This window comes from Hylobates moloch, unplaced genomic scaffold (genome assembly GCF_009828535.3).
Source record: "Hylobates moloch isolate HMO894 unplaced genomic scaffold, HMol_V3 SCAFFOLD_21, whole genome shotgun sequence".
Taxonomy (NCBI): Eukaryota; Metazoa; Chordata; class Mammalia; order Primates; family Hylobatidae; genus Hylobates; species Hylobates moloch.
The window spans coordinates 27,572,979-27,595,887 of NW_026652296.1; the positions used below are offsets into that span (position 1 = coordinate 27,572,979).

Here is a 22,909-nt window from a genome sequence, read left to right on the forward strand (position 1 = left end):
CTTGTCCAAAGTCATGTAGCTGGAAGTGGTAAAGGCTAGATTTGGGTTAGAGCCTCTGGCCCCAAAGTTGGGCCCATAGTCATGATGGTGGGGATTGAGGGGATTTGAAAGGTCTTTGGGCTCCAGGAGACCATGTGGCTCTGTCTTGAGGCCCAGCTGGGGGCCACCAGTACCTCCAGACACTCACCACATCAATGAGGCAGATGGTAGTCTCCAGGTCGTTGGGCTGGGAGACCATGACCTCGGCAGTAGCCAACACCTTCACCAGCGCCTTGTCCTTCTGCAGCGTCACAGATGGTGGGTTCAGCACCTGGATCCTGATGATAAGTGGGCAGGACTCGGGGTACTGCTGGAACACCTGTGGGCAGGCACCAGGCCAGGTGGGCGGGGCCCTTAGCATAGGAGGTACCCAGGGGGTTATCAGCCAACCTCTAAACACAGAGCACCGGGGTCTCATGTTGCTTGAGTCCAACAAACCACAGGCAAAGCCACTGACCCACTGTGAGAACTGGGCAAGGAGCTGCCCTCTCCGAGCCTTGCACATGGGGTTACTATGAGAAATAACTGTGATCATGCCGGCAAAATTCAGGCTCAATGCCTGACACCTGGAAATGCTCAAAACTTGGTACTGAGTGAAATGGGGTCTCCCAGGGATGCTGGCCAGGTGCTGAATGGACATTCTTAATTTCATTCAATCATTACAACAACCCATGGGGTATTTTTTTCTCCACATTACAGATGAGAAAACGGGGCCTCAGAGGGGAATGCCAAGGAAATTGTCCAAGGCCAGGAGGAAAGTTAAGATGCCAGTGCATGTCTGTGGGCTCGGAGCCCAGGGCCTCCCACTGCCTCTGAACACTGTTCCTGAAATGAGAAGTCCACGCCTGGGGAATCCCACAGGGAGGTCCCAGGCAAGGCACAGGCTGCCCCCCGGGCCCGGATTGCTGGAGGGACTTGAGCTTGTTTGCTGCAGTTTGATTCCCTGAAAGCTAATTTACTAAAGGGACAATTCATAAAATGGCAGTTTGCCATATTTATCAAATGATTGACTTACCAAAAATACATACTTTAAGGAATATACTTCTTAAATATGTTAACTGACCATAGAGAAATGGGCAAAACCACAATATTATTTTCAAAAGAAATAGAAAGAAGTCCCCTCCCCTGGTGACTCCGTGCAGCCTGGGTCTCCAGGACACATTGCTGTGTCCAGCCTGAATCCCCCCTGCTGCAGTCCCAGCGCCACTGAGGACTGAGTCCCTATTCTACCCCAGCTCTGCTACTGCCTCATCATGTGACCTCTCTGAGCCTCTGTTTCCTCTCTGGTCCCATGGATAGAGGGAATGATCAGAACCAACTGAAAAAGTATATTCTGACTAGGTGCTGTGGCTCATGCCTGCAGTCCCAGCACTTTGGGAGGCTGAGGTGGGCGGATCACTTGAGGTCAGGAGTTCGAGACCAGCCTGGCCAACATGGTGAAATCCCATATCTACTCAAAATACAAAATTAGCCAGGCATGGTGGCATATGCCTGTAGTCCCAGCTACTCAGGAGGCTGAGTCAGGGGAATTGCTTGAACCCGGGAGGCGGAGTTTGCAGTAAGCTGAGATTGCGCCACTGTACTCCAGCCTAGGCAATGCAGCAAGATTCTGTCTCAAAAAAAGAAAGAAAAAGTATAATCTAAAAAACAATTTCATAAGCTGTAAAGTTCAGTGCACATAGGAAGTGACCCAGTAAATAAAAGGTCCAGTCGATTGAGGGGTCCACTTGCTCGCTGGAGCTGCCACTGTTATCACCTTAAAGAATGATGCTTCCGGTGTTCAATTTGCAGCCACATGAGGGCAATAGTGACCACGTGTTGAGTTTGTTCTCCCCCTAGAGCCTATGAATTCCACCCAGAACTAAACAGGGCAGGCAGAAAAGAGGTGAAAAACGTCTAAAACGGCTATAGATTGCAGCCATCATTCGCACCTGCATAACACTTACTAGGTACAGAGCCCTTTGCTTCCAGGTGCAAGGTAATAGGCCCAGAACCAGACATGGGACCAGAACTGGGGTGGGAAAGGCCTTTGTTCCAACTCTATATGGTCACTAATTGGACAAAAGCACACTTGCTTTTTTTAAAAAAGAAATAATGTGTAATTATTAACAACAGTAATAATAGTTCACGTTGATCAAATGCCTGCTCCTTGCCTGAGTACAGACTGCAGGTCCACAGCCACCCCCTGAAGTGAGCATGGTTACCCTATTTTCCAGATGAGGAAACTGAGGCTCAGAGAGAGGAATTGTGTGCCTAAGGTCATACGACTGGGATGTGCTGACTCATGTCTGTTTGTTCCAAAGGCCTGGCTTTTCCCTCTTAGCAGCTGTGCACCCGAGTGTGCCTGGCCCATGTTGACACCTTTACATACATCACCTCATTTACCTTCCTAAGATAACCTATGGAATAGGTATCAGCAGCCTTTTTAGACAGATGAGGAAGCTAAGGCTCAGAGATGTTAAGACTCTTCCCCAAAGTCACACAGCAAGGGAAGTGGCCAGGCTAGGATTAGCCCTATGCAGGTTGGACCACCCATAGAATTCAGGGTCTTTCCACCTCAACCCTCTGTGTCTTCCCCCGCCCCCACCCATGGGGGTCTAGCCTGCAAGCCCTTGTCACCGTCACTGCACTCCCAAGCAGGGGTTCAGGGGAGAGCACCCCACCCCAGCGCTGAGCATCTTCCCTTCCAATCCAGTTTCTCAAACAACAAGATAGAGAATGAGGCTGAAGGCAGTGGGACCTGCCCACCTTACATACCTTAGGGATCAGGGCTCCCAGTGTGGCTGTTGTAAGTGGAGGAAGCTCTTCAAACTATAGGACAAGAAGAAGGGCCATGTGAATCCTGGAGGTTATCGGTACAGACAGGAGTTGCTAATACAGTGATTAAACTCCTACATGCTTTACAACACCCAGCAGGGTGTCTTCTCTCCCTTAAAGACCCCTGGGGGAGTCCTGCCTATCCAGCCATCATCGCCATACGTAGATCACGGTAGCCGGTTTGTGGTTAAGTGGCCTGGGCTGACTTAAGCTGACCAAGGAGTGTCTCAAAGAACAACAGGCAAAACCTGAATATTTCTCCTCTAAAAATGTTATTCTTGGGCGAGAACGGTGGATCATGCCTGTAATCCCAGCACTTTGGGAGGTCGAGGCAGGTGGATCACTTCAGGTCAGGAGTTTGAGACCAGCCTGGCCAACATGGTGAAAACCCTGCCTCTACTAAAAATACAAAAATTAGCCGGGCATGATGGCACATGCCTGTAATCCCAGCTACTTGGGAGGCTGAGGCAGGAGAATTGCTTGAACCCAGGAGATGGAGGTTGCAGTGAGCCAACATCGCGACACTGCACTACAGCCTGGATGAGAGAGCAAGACTGTCTCAAAAAAAAAAAAAAAAAGAAAGAAAGAAACAAATGTCATTCCTTTTAAATTATTAAAACATTATTAAAACAAGGAGAGCAGCATCAAGTCCATTTGCATAACTCAGTGTCCACTCAATTCATGACCTCTGCCACATCCTTGAACCACTTGTACTATTATTTACTTAGCATCTTTAAATTGGCTTACTTCTTATGACCTCAAATACTCAAAATGGAAAGCCAGTACCACTTGACACAAAGAGATGGCAACTGTAAAACCAAATACAATAAAAACAAAATAATGCCATTACCTTCTGCATGGATATCATTGTCTGTGGAGAGCTTTGGGCATGAGCTCTGTTCTCTCTTAGTTAAAAAGGGGACAATGACAAGTGCAAGTGCAAGAGAGTGCTAACTATATATGGACACCAAGTGGAGACTTTTCTCTTAATGGAAGCAAATGTTGGCATCATTTGTATGATGGCTTTGTGGAGAATGTCTTGTTCTTAGGAGACACACAGTGAAGTTTATGGAATGAAATGTCATGATGTCTCTGAAAACTCAAATTGCTCAAAAACAGATAAGATAGATGGGTAGACAGACAGACGGGGAGACAGACAGACAGATTGATAATGGGTGAGTGGGTGGATGGATATATAAATGGATGAATGGATTGGTGGATGGATGGATGGATGACTTGTGAAGGAATGCATAAATGGGTGGGTAGATGGGTGGATGGGTGGGTGGATGGATAGATAAATGGATAGACGGATAGGTGGATGGATTAGTGGATATGGATGAGTGGGTTGATGGGTAAATGGGTGGGTGGGTGAGTGGATAGGTGGATGGATGGATAGATGGATGGGTTGAAGGATGGTGAGTTGATGAATGGGTGGGTGAGTGAGTGGATAGGTGGATGGATGGATAGGTGGATGGGTTGATGGATAGATGGATGGGTTGAAGGATGGATGGTTGGGTTGATGAGTAGATGGATGGATGAGTTGATGGTGGATGAGTGGGTGGGTGGGTGAGTGGATAGGTGGATGGATGGATGGATGGATGAATGGATGGGTTGATGGATGGATGTGTTGGTTGATGAGTGGATGGATGGATGGATGAGTTGATGGTGGATGGGTGGGTGGATTAGTAGATAGGTGGATGGATGGATAGATGGATGGGTTGATGGATGGATGGGTGGGTTGATGAGTAGTTGGATGGATGAGTTGATGAGTAAATGGGTGGGTGTGTGAGTGGATACGTGGATGGATGGATAGATGGATGGGTGAGTTGATGAGTGGATGGATGAATGGGTTGATGGTGGATGGGAGGGTGGGTGAGTGGATAGGTGGATGGAAGGATAGACGGACGGGTTGATGGATGGATGGGTGGGTTGATGAGTAGATGGATGGATGAGTTGATGAGTAAATGGGTGGGTGGGTGAGTGGATAGGTGGATGGATGGATAGATGGATGGGTTGATGGAAGGATGGGTGGGTTGATGAGTGGATGGATGAATGGGTTGATGGTGGATGGGTGGGTGAGTGGGTGGATAGGTGGATGGATAGATAAACGGATGGATAGATGGATAAATTGGTGGATGAATGGGTGGATGGTTTGATTGGTGGATGGGTGGGTGGATGTATGGATGGGTGGATGGATGGATGGATAGATAGACGGAGGGACTGGTGGATAAATAGATGGATATACAAATGAATGGAAGGGTGGGTGGACAGGTGGATGGATAAATAAATAGATGTATGGGTGGATGAATGGGTGGGTGGATAGGTGGGTTGATGGGTGGAGGAGTGGGTGGGTAGGAGGGTGAATGGATGCATAGGTAGGTATGAAGCAACTGTGGCAAAATTTTAACTAGTGGATCTAAGTGAAGGATATATGTCCATCAGTTGTAGCGTTTTGCAACTTTTCCGAAGGCTTGAAAGTTTTCGAAAGAAAATGTTTGGAAAGAAAATGACTGGAGCATGCCTAAGGGTGATATTTTGTTATGTGCCATTTTGTTACTTATGTATTAGTGTTTACCAAATGAAAACATTCTAAACATTTATATTGAGGCACATATATGTGAATATATGTTATGCTTTTAAAAAACAATTGAAATAAAGTTAAATAAAATTGAATAGGGAGCAACTTTCTCATCGTGAGATTTGGTCTGTGGACCACCTGAAATCCTCCCAAGCACCACACTTTGGCAAGTACTGATGTAATTGATGCACACCCATGAGCTGGAGGTGAGTCAAGAGGTGGACCATCTACAGCTCTCACTTCACAGCAAATTCCCCAAGTCTGTGGGGACTGAGAAGGGTCACTGGCAGCTGTCTGCTGCCCAGCCACCTCCCCCTGGTGGGGCTGTGACTCACCATGCCGTTGGTGATATCCAGGTCTAGAGCATGCTGCTTCTGCAGCAGAGTCAGCACTGAGCCCAGGAAGTTGGCAGACATGGCCAGCTGGGACTTGGTGTTGTCACCCATGGGAGGCAGCTCTGGCATCGGCTTGGGAGACACAGCTGGCCACCCCAGTGGGTAGTCGATGAGTCCTCCTCCAGCCTCCCCAACCAGCGTCTGGGGGAGAAGAGAAGAAAGGGGTCATGGGGAGGGAGAAGATGGAAAGAAGGGGACTGAAGGCTGGAGTGAGGCCCTGAATCTGCCTCCAGGCAGCCATTTTTGGTTAAACCCACTGAGTCTGAGTGGCTGTTTGAGGTATGGTCCCCACTCTCCTCCAGTTTATGATGCAATGAAACCTTTTGCAGTTCCTGCTTCGTGGTCACTTACAATTACAGCCATGGTATGACGGATCCTCTCCAAACTCAGCCCTGCAGTGATGAACTAGCATATGTACGCATCTGTACAATGCATATCTACCCTCTAAAGACCAGACTCCTCTCCACGGTCTACAAGGTGCTAGGTGATCTGCTCCAGGAGACCTCTCCAGCCTCCAAGCCACTCTGCCTCTCACCTTCCCTCTGTACAGCCACCAGGGCCTTTGCAGTCTCCCCCCAACACCACCACCCCGACCATGGAGGCTTCCCACAGGATATTCCCTTCCCCACATTCTTCTCTTGTTAAGTTCCACTCATCTGGCAGCTCTCAGCTCAAGTGTCACCTCCTCCAGGAAGCCCTCCTTGACTTCCTTGGGTGGATCATATACCCCCTGCTTTAGGCTCCGATAGCCTCAGATCCTTGATCACCGTGCTCATGACTTAGAATTGCATATATATTTGAGTGATTCTTTATGGCCTGTCCCCTCCAAAGCATTCTAATCTCCATCAGGGCAGAGACTTTGTCTTGTTCATCATTGTATCTCCAGCACTCAGCCCGGAGCCTCAGTCAGCCTCAGCTCAGGCACACAGTGGGTGACCAATGAATATCTCTTGAACAGATGTATGTTTATGAATATATTAGGTGTGCATGCACAGGTGCTGGAAATATATATGCATGCACAGGTGCGCCTGTATACACGGGAGCACGGATGCACTCCTGCATCTCTGTATCTGCTGGAGCAAGTGTGGAGGAGTCTGTGTTCATGAAGCTTAGGGAAAGTACATATTTGTGTGTGCCCCATACAAAATTAGGGGCCACATGCAGGCCAATGCTGGAGGAGCCAGCTCATACCAGCTCACACAGTCAGATTTCACACATCTCTTCCCAACTTTGCGTCCACTGACATCACGTTGGTAACTTGAAGCTGCCCATGGTGGGAGTTTTGATACCATGGAAATTGTCCAATGCTACAATTCAGGACTTTTTTTTTTAATTATGGAGAGATGATGGTTAAATGCTTATCAGCATCCCTCTGGCCACATTTATTGCTCCAGTACACCCAGTCCGGTAGCAGCAGCTCTTTAACACCTAGTAGCTCGATTGCCTGGGTTCAGATCCCAGGTCCACATTTATTAGCTGTGACCAAGTGATTTAACCTCTCTGTGGCTCAGTTTCCTCAATAAGAAGTGCCTCCCTCATATGGTTGCTGTGAGGATAGGCTGAGTTAATCGACACAAAGCACACAGAATATGCATGGCACACAGTAAGCATTTGGAATGCTGGCTATGATTATGTTTTCTAACACAGCTCCTAGAAGGCCTTCTTCTAATCAGAGAGAGTCCTGTCAAGTGTTGCTTCCCAGGCATTCAGCAGAAGCCCTGGGAGGGCCTCACTGATACTCCTGCCTTTGGGAGGAGGGCCACCACCCTTTGCCCTGAACCCCAGGCACTCACGTTGAGGTCCAGCTCCAGGAATTCCCCAGTCACAAGCGGGAGGCTGGAGAAGGTGTATTGGACGCTTCCCAATATCCCCAGAGGAATTAGAGCTGCAGGCAAAGGAGAGGGTCACAGGGAGGTCCCCTCACCATCCAGATGCCTTCCCTCCTTGTACACTGGGGCTGGGGATGGATAACGTAGGCCCAGGCTCCAGCTCCAGACACCATGAAAACAGCAAAAGTTCTGGGTTTGAATCCCAGCTCTGCCTCTTCCTTGCTGTGTGAACCCAAGCAAGTCATTGCACTTCTTTGAACCTCAGTTTCCTCCTCTGTAAAATGGGTTTACTGTAACCTCTGAGACTACGTTGGTGGGGGCAGGGGGGTGCAATGATATCCTGGATGTTGATGAGCTTTGTAAACTCTGAAGTGCTGTGCACCAGGGAAGGAATTTAGGGTTCCACAATGTGGTGCTTAGTTGAATCTGTCATTTCCTTGACTGTGTAATGAACAGCCCCAGCTTTTGGGCTCTTCCTTCCTCATCTCTGGCCACAAAGGGAAGGAGATTTCACTGTCTTGGAAAGCCATTCTCAAACTGCCTAGAGTCCCAGAGAAATGGGAGCACTATCAGAGACGGCTGCCCTGTATGGCTGTGGAGGCTGTGCACTGTACAACTCGAGGCGCTGCCATTCCACTGTAATCCATGTGAAAGGAGGTCCCTGGAATGGTGCAGTGCACAAATGGCAGAGCCGTACAGGGCGGGCTTGCTTTCAGGAATGTTCACTCAGAAATCAGGGTCTGAGATGGTGGTGGAGCCTGGTTCTGAGGCCGTGGTCAGTCTCCACAGTGTGTCTCCTGCTAGTCACTCTCCAACCCCTCTGTGAATTGAGAGATTTGAGAGATGAGGAAATTGGGAAGAGTCTCTCCAAGTCCACACAGCTGCCACAGCAGAGCTGGGGCTCAAACCCAGCTTCCTGACTCCCAGGATGAGCCATTACCTCCCAGACTCCTGACTCCCAGGACAGAGCCATCACTTCCCAGACCCCTGACTCCCAGACCCTGGTGGAAGCTCCTCCCTCTGGTACTCGGTGGGGGTGTTTGGGAGCAAGAGGGAAAGCCAGGTGGCACCTGCCTTGTGGCATTAGCCACACCTCACTTAAAGGGCCTAAGGGAAGGTCTGTGGCCCCCACCACATTGAGCCCTTCTCCCAGAAAGGGCCCGGTCCTCAGTGCCTTCCCCAGGCTGGATAAACTGTATTGGACTTACAATCCACGAGGCCCAGCTGGTCATTGACAAGACCCAGCACCACGTCCACGATGGGGCAGAGCTGTAGGGGAGAAATGGCACAAAGCCTTGTTGACGCTGCAGGGAGTCGGAGCAAGGGAGTCAGGGACGCACGAGTAACAATAGCTAAAATTTACTGACTGCTTGCTCTGTGCCAGGCAGTGTCCTCGCCACAGCCCTGTGGGGAAGGCTGTCTCTAATTCCCACTTACAGATGGGAAAATCGAGGTTCAGAAAGATGATGCAACTTGTCACCCAGCTAGGAAGTGCCCAAGCCGGGATTCAAACCCGAAACTGTGCAATTCTCAAGGTCCCTCTCCTTAGCCCTTCACTAATCTGTCCCTTTGTGTTCCTCAGAGTCCTCCCCAGACCCTCCAAAAACATGCCCCAGGCCCTGGCTCTCTCTGTCCCTCTGGGTTACCTGCAGGCCCCCAGGGATGGAGGCTGGACTATGGCCCCTCATTCTGGGGGAAGCCTGTGCCCCTTGCTCCCATACTGGGACAGCTTCTTACCAAGTCAGGGAGGACGTTGGCCAGGACTCGGTTCACTAAATTGTCCACGAGACTGGGGAGAAGCCTAAGGAGACAGGAGTAGGATGAAGTCAAGGCTCGCAGCCATGTGGGGCTCACCAAGGCTGTCCACCCTGCGGGTCACTAGTCCAGGCTCTGAACAATGAGAACCTCTGAGTGCTGGAAAATCGTTCGAAAGCTGGGATGACAGAGTACCTTCACCTTGGACTGACTAGACAAGCCACCCAGGCAAACTGTTTGGCTTTTCATGAATTCATGCATGCATTCATTCAATAAACAAAGTTTCTGGAGCTTTACAGTGGGTCAGGCCCAGGCTGTAATGTTGCTGATTTTCAACTGCAAAAGTCATTCCCACCTGCTGATCTGACCCTCAAATGGGCCGTTTGCTGCAACCTTCTGTTGTGCTTCCAAAGGGAAAATGAACATGTTTATTTATCTAAGCATCTAACTCAGTATCTAGTACATAGTAGGTACTCAATAAATGTTTGTGGAAGGGAGGGAAGGAGAAATACTGGCCAATAAAATGTGCTCATGTGATCTGCAAGAGAGGATGGATAGTTGGTGCTAAAACAATTGGGAGAGGTGATCCATTTTACAGACAAGGAGGCTGAGGTCCACAGAAGTAACCCATGCAGCTCTTTTTTTTTTTTTTTTTTTTTTTTGAGACAGAGTCTCAGTTTGTTGCCCAGGCTGGAGTGTAGTGGTAAAATCTCCGCTCACTGCAGCCTTGAACTCCTGGGCTCAAGAAATCCTCCTGCCTCAGCCTCCTGAGTATCTGGGACTACAGGTGCACACAACTGCACCCAGCTCTTAACTAACCCCCACAAGCTGTTAGTTAAGTAGGAAAATCGATGATAGACAAGATATATAGATGGGCAGACAGATTTTTGGCCTAAGAATTTGTTTCCAGGGGCCTGCAGTGATAAGGAGACGAAGGAAGCATGACCATCCTACACCAAAGTGTCTCTGACCGCTGGACCTCTTGAGAACTTCACTCCGTCCCTCGCCACCGAACACTGCCTGGGTCCCCGCTTCTGAGGTTGTGGCTGACTGTTCAGTGCTGCGCCAATTCAGCAAAGCAAAGAATTTCTTGAAATAAAGCCCTAATTAGAACGTTTCTCCCAAAGCTAACTATGCATTTCGGTCCCTCTTTTAAGTGGATTCACCTTGATGGGCTTATCCTGGTTCCACCTCTCCTTAGATGATAAGGGCCTTGAGAATATATATGTGTGTGTATGCATGCGTGCTTTCGTGTGTGTGTGTGTGTGTGTGTGTGTGTGTGTGTGTGTTAAGGGGATAGTTGGACTTTCCTTTAAGTACATTCAGGGCACAAACTCTTTTCCTCTTCTGGGAAATTATCCAACAGGTTCATCAACCTTTCCATGAAATGACATATGTAAAAGGTTATTCATTGTGACCTTACTTGTCAGGGCATAAGATTAGGCAAATTATATCCAACAATAGAGGACCAGCCAAATAAGCAATGGCTCATCCAGGCAATGGAATATTATGCAGCTGTAAAAAGTTAAACAAGGAAGCTCTCAATGTTTGGATGCAGAAAATTCTCCCAATACGGTAAATGAAAAAAAGCAAAGTGCAAAACAGTATTTATAGTATGCGCCCCTTTGCATAAAAGGAGTGTGGGAGATGAGAATCTACGTTCATATTTGTTTCATGTGTACAAAGAAACTGGAAGGAGAATTGAGAGATGAATAACTGGTGAGCCTGGTGGGAGGGAGGCAGAGGGAGGCAGGATAGGAGGAGGCCCTGTGCTCTGCGCCTTTTTGTCATTTTATGTTTGTGAACCATGCATTACCAAATATATATTTCCTAGTGAAAATGTGCATTTAAACATCTGTGAGGTTTCCATGGTTTTCCTCACCCTCCTCTCCTTGCCTGGACCCTGGGAGCTGATTTTCTTTGCCTCCATCGTCTCTGAAGCAGAAGCAAAGTCTCCGAGAAGCCCACAGGAATCAGAAAGTTTGGGGTTCAAGTTGCACAATGAGTTTCAAGGGCTGGGGGGACTGGGCCAAAAGATGGATAATAATGGAGCAGAAGAAGTGGGGTCGGAGGCCTCCAAGAGAGAAGCCAAAGAAGAGGGCAGGGAGTGAAGAGAAAGATACTCCGCTCTGTGTGTGTCCTCATCCAAGACCACCGCCTGGGGACAGCGTGCTGGCCAGTATACGAACACTTGACAACACTTCGCCAGAGGAGGGAGACTTGGACATTTTGTAAGGAGCATGTCATAGGAAAACTCTCATCCCCTCACCAGGGTTGAATTGGGCAGAACCAAGTGGGGAATGCCCCTGTGATCTGGGGCACCAACGCACACACAACCCCTGTTGGAAGTACGTTCATCAGCTCTCAAGCTATCCCAGCTGATCACTAAGTGTTTTCCATTCCTTATCTCCATTCCTGAAGGAAAAAGAATGGCCCATTTCACAGACGAGGAAACTGGAGCTCAGAGAGGGCAACAGAGCTACCCAAAATCACACAGCAAGGAACCGTGGAGACAGGATGTGAGTCTTGGGCATGCTCCTGACCATTCAGATCGAAACCTTTTCAAAGCTGGAAAGAATGTGTGTCACAAATGACATATTTTCCAGGCTGGTCGAAGGCCCCATCCTGAGTTTGAAGGTGCAGCCCATGAATTCCCAACAGGCATGTGCCAGGTCAGAGACAGAGGTGAGAGTACATCTGGCTCAGCGTGAGTACTCACCACCCCACAGCATCATCGTCCTGCCCACCCCAGTGCCTGTGGGCAGGTGGGTGACGTCACATTGTTTGCCAAAGACAGCAACCCCCAAGGCACTCAACTGCCGGCTGGCACTCACCCTCGCAGCAGCTTGACTTTGATGCCCCCTAGGAGGGTGTCACATCGCTCAATGACCAGCCGAGGATAACCCGTGTGCTCCATGGTCAGCCGGACCTTGGCTGTGATGTTCACTTCCACTGCGATGTCCAGGAAGCCAATAAGACTGGAGGAGGCCAAGGGGCCAGGGAGACCATTGGTCACCCCCCAGCCGCCAGGAGCTCGCCCTTACCCAGGCCTGTCCTTGCTGTTCCTGCCATCTGTTACGCTCCTTGCTTATCTCTAAGGAACCCAAACCAGAAGTCTTCCCTGGTCCCTCAAGACATATGTGAACAAGTCTATCTCCCCCTCAGCCCATGAGCTTCAAAGGCTGGGAACAGGGCTCAGCATACATTCTGGTTTCCAAGGTGACTCCCAATCACCTAGCTTGGTGGACATGACCTCATCCCATGGGGATAAGTCCACACAGAAGCCCACCCTCTGAGGTCCTCTAGTCAGCACCTAGTGCATGGAAGGCCCCATTCCAGGAGGCATTTTGCTTGCCTTTCCCCACTTACAGCCACAGTCACCTGGAAAAGGGGGTGACCTCATTATCCCATTGCCAGTGAAGACACTAAGGTTTAGTGACATTGGGGGACTGGCCCAAGGTCACACAGCTTATGAGAGAGTCAGGATTTGAACCCAAGCTGTCACCTGACTCCAGCCGCTCAGATTTATTTATTTATTTTGAGACGGAGTTTTGCTCTTGTTGCCCAGGCTGGAGTGCAGCAGCGGGCTCTCGGCTCTCTCTAACCTCCGCCTCCTGGGTTCAAGAAATTCTCCACCTCAGCCTCCCGGGTAGCTGGGACTACAGGCACCCGTCACCATGCCCAGCCCATTTTTGTATTTTTAGTAGAGACGAGGTTTCACCATGTTGGCCAGGCTGGTCTCGAACTCCTGACCTCAGGTGATCTGCCTGCCTCGGCTTCCCAAAGTGCTGGGATGGCAGGCGTGAGCCACCACCCCCGGCCCAGCCTCCCAGATCTTAACCACTGTGCTAGGCTGTTTTCACCGCTGACAGATGGCCTCTGGTCCAAGTCTGTGGGCATGTACTGGCAGAAGTTTAGGTCTTCCTAGCCTTTGTGTTATGGATACAGAGGTTGGGCCATAGGGTGGTGGGGACCCCTCCAGGGCCAAGGGCACGCACCTCTTCCCGTTGATGGCCACACGGGTGTACAAGCTCAGGTAGACACCCACGCCGGGCAGGAGCCGCACAGACACCCGAGGGAGGGTCAGCTCCACAATACGCAGCCTGCTCGGGACACAGAGCGGTGAGAAGGCCAGCCACCCCAACTACCATCCACTCACCCTCCCCTACACCCCCTTTCTCTGCTCCCCATCTGTTCCTCCTGACTCTAAAGACACTAGACACCCGCAGTTGAAGGACAGAATGTGGAAAACAGAGAAATTAAGGCAAAAATGCCACGACCCCTAATCCCAATGCCCAAAGGCCCGCTGTGTGCATTCCATGTATTTCCTTTGAATCTTTTCTGCATGTCACGATGCCATTCCCTCCCTCTGCTCTTCCCTGCCCCTCTTGCCTGGTTCCCTCCTATACATATAGGTTCCTCTTGCTTAATTCCCTCCTATACATTCTTCAGATTTCAACTTAAGGTTCTCTTCCTCCAGGAAGCCTCCCTTGACCTCCCTAGGTAGGTGAACTGCCCCATTATAGAGATTCTTATTTCTCCATGAACTTCTTGCCACTGTCGAAACTGCATGATTATTTTTAGGCTTCTTATCAATGCCCATGTACCCCATCAGCCTGCAAGCTCCATGGAGACAGGGAATGTGTCTTTTCTTGGCTTACCATTGGGTAGAGTCCCCAGTGCCAGCACAGTACCCTGCACATAGTAGGAGCTCTAAATATTTGTTAAATTAAATATTACTATGAGGAGCAGGCTGAGCATAGTAGAACTTACGATATATACATATAGTTTCAAAATCCTCAGGGTCTTTTCCACTACACTGTATTACTATGACCATTCTACAGATGAGGAAACTGAGACTCAGAGAGATGATATCAATGGCCCAAAGTCACACACAAACATGAAAAGTTGAACTGGGTCTCAAACTTAGGACTGTTTCATGCCAAGACCCAAACCATGTAACTTGGGGGTCTTAAAACTTCCAATCCTGAGGCCAAGCCCTGAAGTGTGTGGGGTTCTGAAGACCTTCCCTCCCGCAACTCCAGCTTCAGGGAGTGATCACCCCCATTTGGAGGTGCATGGGGGCTTTCTGGGGAGAACCTGTCCCCTCCTTACCCGGTGATGCCTTGCACGGTGCTGAGGATGCCACCCTCGCCGAGCACACCCAGGACACCCCCTCCTCCAAGAAGTCCTCCGTCACCAAGGAGACCGCCTCCGCCGAGCAGGCCACCTTGGCCTGCGAGGATGCCATCGGCTGCCAGCATGCCTCCGGTGCCCAGCAAACCACCTGGGCCCAGCGCCCCAGTGGCGACTCCAGGTGGGATTTCTCCAGGCCGCAGCTCTCGCCGGTGAAGCCTGCCTACAGGTGCTGCCCCCTCAGCTGACCTGTATCGCCCGAGGCCCCTGTGGCCGCCATACGCATTCTCGGCACTGCGATAGCCGCTGTTTCGGAGGTCCCTGATGCTTCCCTCGGACTCAAGGATCTCACCATATCGGTGTTTGCCCCCCAGCTGAGCAGTGTTGTCGTTGGTCTCAATGTGACCATACTTGTAATTACCACCAAGTTGTTTGCCATTGGTATATACTGGGGGGGGTCCTTGGACATGGAAGTCATTATAGGGAATTCCACCAACACCTCGGGGGAATTCAATGCGTCTGTAGTCATTGTAATGGTGTCGGCCACCACCCAAAAGACCATCACCACTGCCACCCAGCAGACCCCCTCCACTGCCACCCAGCAACCCCCCACCACCGCCACCCAGCAGCCCCCCACCACTGCCACCCAGCAACCCCCCACCACTGCCACCTCCTCCACCCAGCAACCCCCCACCACTGCTGCCACTGCCACCCAATAAGCCTCCACCCAACAGATCACTTCCACCCCCTCCACCCCCACCACCAAGCAGGCCCCCCAGAAGACCACCTCCCCCACCACCTCCACTTCCACTTCCACCAAGCAGACCACCCAGGAGAGGCCCATCACCATCACCACGGGCTTTACCCAAGGGCACCTCTCTCAGGGCGGAGTGGAGAGCATCACTTTGCTGCAGGGTGCCCGAAATGGCTGCAGAGAGGCAAAGTCATCAGTCCAGCGTTCCTCCCTTCTTTCCACCTCCAGCCCCCTGGCAGCACCTCACAGTGTTGCTCAGCTCCCTGGGCCTCACTTTTCCCACCAGCGAAGAGCAGAGGCTGAACGGGATGACTTCTGCGGGCTGATCTAGCCCTGGCATCCTGGCCAGCTCATTTTCTGCTGGGTTTTGTCTGGTCTCACTTTAACTAGATTTGGACATCAGCCAGCCAGCCCTTCATGGATTTTCTTCATCGCCCTCCCTTCTAAGTGCTCTGCACTTTACAGCTTTAAAAAATCGACTTCCGGCTGGGCGTGGTGGCTCATGCCTGTAATCCCAGCACTTTGAGAGGCTGAGGCGGGTGGATCATGATGTCAGGAGCTAGAGACCAACCTGGCCAAGATGGTGAAACCCCATCTCTACTAAAAATACAAAAATTAGCCAGGCGCAGTGGTGAGCACCTGTAATCTGAGCTATTCGGGAGGCTGAGGCAGGAGAATCGCTTGAACCGGGGAGGAGGAGGTTGCAGTGAACCGAGATCGCACCATTGCACTCCAGCCTGGGTAACAAGAGCTAAACTCCGTCTCAAAATAAAATAAAATAAAATAAACGTTCTTATGTATTATCGCAACTGATTCCTGGGAAATAGTCAAGGCCAGAAGTGTACCCCTCTGATGGATAAAAAGATTGAGGTCTGTGAGGTACTCAGAGATCACTTAGATAGGAAAAATCTCATTTTTTTTATGCTCGTGATAGCTGGGATGGGTGCTGAGGGAGAAAGTATGTCCTCACGTGCTAGATGACAGAAGCAACGTCCTAAGAATTGGAGGCAGGAATAATTATAGCTCCCACTTTTGAGGGCCTTCTAAGTCCCAGGAGCTGTGCTAAGTTTTCAAAAGGGCATTTCATTTCATTTCATTCTCATATCAGTTCTCTGAGATAGAGACCATAATTACACGCATTTTACAGATAAAGAAACTGAAGCTCAGGGAACTCAAGTCATGAACTTAAGGTCACACAGTCAGGATTTGAACCCCACGAAGGCTGATCCAGGGCTCTTAATCACTGTTCTCTATTGCCTCTAAAGAATGAGCATAAAGTCACCAGTACAGTGCTTGGCACATAGTAAGTGCTCAGGAAATGGTAGCCAAAAGAAAAAGGGGAAACTAAGGCCCAGAGAGTAGAATTCACCCAGCAACCCGATGTGGACTCTGCCAGCAGGAGGAGGTCCTGGGGTACTTCAGAGTTGGCAGAGCTGCCCTGCTCACCCTGTGCCAACCCTCACCCCTTCGGGACTGGACTCACCATTGCCCAACACATCTTTGGTCACCCTGAGGACCGTGTTTGTCTCGTGGCGGGTGCCACACACAGCCACCACAGACAGCGCAGCTACACACGACGCCATCCACATGCTGGCACTGCTTCCCTGTGGAGGAGAAAGTGCAGATGGAGATGTGGCTGAGCGCCACCACTCTGGCCGGCAGGTGGCACTAGGCAGCCCCAGCCAAGAGTCATCTCAGGACCCTGGGACCCAGAGACAGGGGAAACCAGCCAAGGTCACATACTAAGGCAGGGTCCAGAATTCCAGATACTACCTTTTGAGTTTTTAAAATTGAAATGAATCTGGTGACACAAAGCAGACCCATTAAACACATTGTTTCAGAGAATGGATGTCTAATTATCTCCCAAGATGGGATTGACAAATTGAGCATCAGGGAGGTGGGTAATAGGGATTCCAACAAAAACACCAAACTGGGAGCTGGCAGGTTCCGAGGAACTCTCTCCAGCATCTACCCATCTACTCATCTACTCATTCCTCTACATCACTCACCCATCTACTCATCTACTCATTCTCCCCTTCCTATTTATTCTCCTGTTCACCCATACATTCAACCTACTATCTTTCCATCTATCTATTACCCGTCTGTCATGGAAACACCCAGCAAGTCATGTATCCATCCATCCAACCAACCATCCATCCACTTATCAACGCATTCTCCTCCATTTATTCATCCGTCCACTCATCCAACCATCCATCCATCTTCCCATATATCTATCATCCATCTGTCATCCAAACAGCTGGCAAGTCGTATATCCTCGTATCCATCCATCCATCCAACCAACCATCCATCCACCCATCCATCCATCCATTCATCTTTCCATCAGTTTATCTACTCATCAACGCATTCATCTAGCCACCCTTCCACACATCCAGCTCACCAGCAAACACTCTTCCCATCTCTTTGGAGGAGTTAGTTCTATACCACGTGGTTATTATTAATGGCTCTAGGTCAGAGCCATCTGGGTCCTAATGCTTAGGAAAGAGACTTTACCTTTTTGAACCTCTGCTCCCAAATCACAAACAAGTTGTATCTCATACATAGTAGACACTCAGTGAAGAGCAGCTATTGTTACTACTTTGGGACTATTATTTCAGACCCCTAAGAAGTGGGTGAGGAATGTTATGAGATTGGGGAGGTGAAACATACATTTTGGAATGAGCTGCATAGCCTCTGGGAAACTTTCTTTTGCTCCTTTTGTGCCCTCACCCACTTCTCTCACTCCATCAGCCCCGGCTACACATCCACCAACCTCAGAGACTCAGCACAGGGCATGGCCTCTCATCTGAGCCAAAAAATTCTTGGTTTCAGCCACATTTGTTTAGGCGCACTCTCCTCTTTTATCTGTCCCCGTTTCTCTTGGACTTCACAGAGCCCCCAAATTCTTTCCCTGCTCCTATCTGCTCCCAGAAGAATATTACAGGCATTCATTTGCACTAGAATATAAAGGACTACTATATGCAATAATTTCTTTTCTGGCTTCCTCACCTCATCCGAACCTCACTTTCCAGAGAGCTGTGTTCAAAAAGGAATCACCCCTTTCAGTTAAAAAGATGGGCACCAATGGAAGGATTTCTGGCATCAGCAAACAGCTGAGGAGTCTCCAGGAGGTAGCAAAGGCCTTCGGTACCCAACATCCTTGGGAAAGATGAGTGCAGCTCTGCGCACGCATGTAATTGGCATGACCCAGGCCTTTTTGTTGATTCCCAAGAGGCTCTCCTGACTAGGCCCATGCTACAGACAAGACACCTGAACTTGGAGAGGCCCAGGCTGGGACTCTCTCCTTATTGCCTTCCCAGGCCTCTGCCTCCCCTGCCGGACACTGAGTAGAGAAGGGGTGCCTCCTTACCTCCAGGAGGTCCCTGCCGCTGAGTCTTGAGAAGTCCTATTCCCCAGCCCCTCTGCTTTTGGCTGAGTCTGGTCACAGATCAGTCTTATATAGCAGCTTGAGGCTGAGCCCAGACCCCAGACCCCAGAGAGGGAAGTACTGTGTAATTACGAGAGACCGGAATTCAGATTTGCTCTGCAAATTGGGCATTGAGCCCCAAAACCATAAGGGTTTGCGGTTTGTGGCTAATTCCAAGACCTGCACTCAGCCCCAGATGGTGTCACATGAGCTGGGTTTTATCAGCCCTTGGGCTGGGCACATTCCCGGAGACCCCAGCTAGGCCCCAAGCTTGGGGAACTGGAATCACCCCCAGATGCATCTAGTTTCTAACTGTAAGGCAGGCACTAGCAATTCCAGATGATCTGTGTAGACAGGAGGTGCCCAGGCTGGACTCAGCATCAGGATGACCCAGGTTCAAACCCTGCTCAACGCCCAACTCACCGTATGACCTTGGGCCAGCCACTTCCCTCCTCTGAGCCTCACATTCTTTCCATCTGACAAATGAGTATAATCCCTGCCTCACAGGGCTGATTTTAGGACTAAAGGAGACGAATATGAATCCAGCTCCTCAAACTTGGGACTGGTGCACGAATGTGCATTTTTTTAATCTGAAAAACATTCCTCACTCATTTCTTAGGGGTCTGAAATAATAGTCCCAAAGTAACAACAACAGCTGCTGTTTATTGAGTGTTTACTATGTACGAGATACAACAAGGTTTTTCCTAACTATTTCCTCATGAAATTTTCATACCTACAGCAAAGTTGAAGGAATTGTACAGCAGACACACAGGGTTGTCACGTTGTTCCCACCAACTATACCCACCATTTACATTCTTGTCATATTTGCATCCATCTGTTAGTCCATCTTTTATTTTTTATGCATTTGAAAGTTGCAGACATCAGTATACTACCACTAAACACTTCACCCTGCATGCCATTCAGATTTTTTTCTTTATATCTTTAAATACAGTGACATGCACAAACCTTAAATGTTCACTTGCTGAGTTTTGACCATTTTTTATGGTCATGCAGCCCACACTCCTATCACAATATAGAACATTTCCACCACCCCAGAATGTTCCTTCTGCCTTTTCCCGGTTGCACCGTCCAAAACCTGCTGGGACACAGCCCAGACCACTTCACTTGGCATCCAAGGCCTTCTGTACACACATCCCAGTCCTCTCTTCACACAGAGCTGCTCATTCCTTCCATCCCCTCCTCATCACCCCCTGTCCTCCCTGCCTCTGGGCCTTTGCATGTGCAATCCCTGCTGTCTACAAAGCCCTCTCCAGATTCTAAGGGTCGAAAGGTCAGCAGCTGCAGGAAGTTTCCCCCAGCCCCTACATTTCCTCTGGTCCATCCAGAGATCCCTGGGGCCCATAGTGAGGTGTTCTTTCTCCAGGAGAACCAGCTATGTGCCCCACTCCTAGGCCAGCACAGGCATAGATGCCAGTGTAACAAATGAACAAGTGAATGAATTAATTAACTCATCTTTTACTCTCCACCGGACTGAATGCTCCCTTGCTTCCCACCCCACGGCCCCAACCCAGATCCTACCTCCATGTGTAATCAATGCCACCTCCTCCCTGCTCCAGCGCTGCCCATCTGCGAATTCTGAGAGGCAGGGGAACATTTCGGTCTCCACCAAGGCCTGCTTTCAAGTCAAACTGGGAATAAACATGTTTTGCCCCCGACTCCCCAAGGAGATGCCTCCTCCTTCCACCCTGGAGGCAGTAGGGACTCTAAGGCAGGCGTCATTGATATAAGTCCTGCCAAGCTGGGCCGATGTCACCCCTCACTTCTGTGCCACTGGGCCAGTCCCACCTTGGAACTCAGTTTCCCCATCTGCAGTGGGTGCATTAATGGAACCGTTAAGAGCACAGGCTCTGGAGCTGGCTGCTGTGCTTGACTTCTGCTGCCGGTTCTCGCTGTTTCCTTGGTTGTAAGATGGTGATTGGAACCGTCCTGACCTGCAAAGCTCTGGGAACAGGGCGTTGCACACAGCTGGGCTCAGCGAGTGGCATTTGCATCCATATCATCCTGGGTCCCACATGGCAGCAAGTCTGGAGGGCGATGAGGGGCATGAGGAAGTAGCTTCAGCCCAGACCACCTCATTGCCTCCTGTGCGGGCTGGAGGGGTTCCTGGAATGGGAAATAGGGACTCCAAGAGTCACACACTCCTGCGTTCCCACATCCATCTGCCCTTTCAGCCTCAAAAATTACTTCTCCCCCGCCTCCATCTGGCCACCTGCAAAATGGGCATAATCACACTTTCCTAGGAGGGTTTTGAGAGTTACATAGGAAATGTTGGGAATGTCCCTGGAGCCTCGGATCTCCGTAAACAGCAGCCCCCTTTAGTTTCCCTTGATGAAAGCAGACACTGAGTAGGGGTAAGTTCTGCCCGGCCTGCTAGGAGCATAAACTTGTGACAATGACTTTCTTTCTCAGTGCCTCAGTCTGCACACTTGTAAAACGGGGAAACTAGAAAGGACATTTCAAAATGATGCTACTCATCTGAGTAACTCAGCTCCCGGGTCTTCCCTGTTTAAAGTCTTTGTGGTTCCCCCATTGCCTGGCACTTAGTAAGTGTGACAAAAATGCTTGTGATACAAATATATTACAGTTTTAAATGGAATACAATGCAAAGAGGGCAACTGTGCCTTTCCCCACTCCTAAGAGGGTAGGAACCAATCAATGCACACTATAAACTGTAGAAGCCGGTGCACACATGAAGGTGGTGCCAGTCACCCAAGGCTCTGTGCCCATTCTCAGTCCTCAGGCCAGCCTGTCCCCTGGGTCCTTCCTGGCCACCCTGAGAGGATTAGGGCAGCCCTGGCGCCGGGGAGATCACCTGGGCTTAACTTCCAAAAGGCACCTTTGTCTGGAGCTGGAAGGACCTAGTGGGGGACGGCTGGAAGGACATCCAGATTCCCTGGGAGGTGACTCACCTCCAAGGTGACTCAGCCACACAGGGGCGAGGGGGTCACACTGGGGCTGCTGAGATTAGAAAACAGATCCAGACCCACCACCAAACCTCCACTCAGCCCTTGCCCCCCTGCCATGAACTGTCAGCCCCCCAGGGCTGCAAGGGGCTCCCTTCAGTGTTTCTTGATTCCTCACCCTAAGGGCGGAGTTCAGAGACTGGGGTCCAGAGGCAGGGGTGGGTACTAGGTTCAAATCTCAACCTTGTCACTACCTAGCTGTGTGGCCTTGAGCATACCACTTAACTTCTCTATGCCTCAGTTTCCTCAACTGTATAATGAAGGTGAAGACAGTTCCTAGAAAGCAGGGCTGATTCAAGAAGCTGATGACATGATGTACCTAAAGCACTTAGAACAGTGTCTGGCACTTAGTAAGCATGCAATAAATGCAGCAAGAACTTTCTGGCATAGCAGTGAAAGCCCAGACTTTGGAATTCGAGTCAGAGGGGTCTGGTTCAAATCCTCCTTCTGCCACTTAGAAGCTGGCTGATTCCATTTCTCTGAGCTTCAGTGTCCTTATACGTAGAACAGGATGATAATATCCACCCATCCTGGGGGCTGTGAAGTTAAGTGCACTAAGGGATGCTAAGCATCTGATGTAGTGTCCAGGTGCCAGGCACTCTTCTCAGAACTTTACAAAGATTGTCTGGTTTCATCCCCAGATGACACGTGAGTAAATACTATAATATTCCCACTTCGCAGATGAGGAACCTGGGGCACAGAGACAGCTCCGCTCCCTCTGCATGCTCCAGGAGGAATCAGCTGAGGCCAGGTCACAGGCAGCCTTAAATGCCAAACCTCGGAGCTTAGAGGCTTTCCTGTTGGCACCAGGAATCCAGCCACTGCAGGGCTGTCTGTGACAGTGAGAGACAGTCGGAGGAGGTCAAGGATGGGCAGGAGGGGGATGGGATGGAAGAGAGAAAGGTGGGAGTCAGGGAAGGGTGTTCCTTGTGAGAGATGAGGAGGGACAGCTGGGGCTGTGCGTGGAGAGGAGATAGAATAATGCAGCCGTAACAAGAGCTAACTGGAACTGGGGGCTTCTTATGGATGGGTCACCATCCTGAGTGTTGGTTTAATCCTCAAAGCCATAATAGAACATCCTCAAGTTACTGATGAGGAAACTGAGGCTCAGGGAGAGGAAATGACTTGCATGAGGCCACATGGCTAACAAGAAGCCAGGGTGGGATTTTAACACGGGCAGCTAACTCAAGCCACTCAT

The 22,909-nt window shown here is 50.0% G+C and overlaps 1 protein-coding gene across 1 annotated transcript in view; it reads right to left on the reverse strand.

The window, feature by feature from the left end:
* Nucleotides 1–18,731, reverse strand: part of BPIFB4 (BPI fold containing family B member 4) — a 32,295-nt gene extending 13,564 nt beyond the window's left edge. Inside the window, exons 1-13 of the mRNA XM_032142574.2 lie at nucleotides 18,671–18,731; nucleotides 17,815–17,922; nucleotides 16,787–16,907; nucleotides 15,415–15,477; nucleotides 14,529–15,048; nucleotides 13,412–13,516; nucleotides 12,248–12,391; nucleotides 9,396–9,459; nucleotides 8,867–8,927; nucleotides 7,623–7,714; nucleotides 5,770–5,970; nucleotides 2,797–2,850; nucleotides 188–358 (exon numbers count right to left, since the gene is read on the reverse strand). Coding sequence (XP_031998465.1) covers nucleotides 188–358; nucleotides 2,797–2,850; nucleotides 5,770–5,970; nucleotides 7,623–7,714; nucleotides 8,867–8,927; nucleotides 9,396–9,459; nucleotides 12,248–12,391; nucleotides 13,412–13,516; nucleotides 14,529–15,048; nucleotides 15,415–15,477; nucleotides 16,787–16,907; nucleotides 17,815–17,859 — 1,641 coding nt within the window. The 5' untranslated portion in view covers nucleotides 17,860–17,922; nucleotides 18,671–18,731. The remainder of the gene's footprint in view (nucleotides 1–187; nucleotides 359–2,796; nucleotides 2,851–5,769; nucleotides 5,971–7,622; nucleotides 7,715–8,866; nucleotides 8,928–9,395; nucleotides 9,460–12,247; nucleotides 12,392–13,411; nucleotides 13,517–14,528; nucleotides 15,049–15,414; nucleotides 15,478–16,786; nucleotides 16,908–17,814; nucleotides 17,923–18,670) is intronic.
* Nucleotides 18,732–22,909: the final 4,178 nt, after the last annotated feature.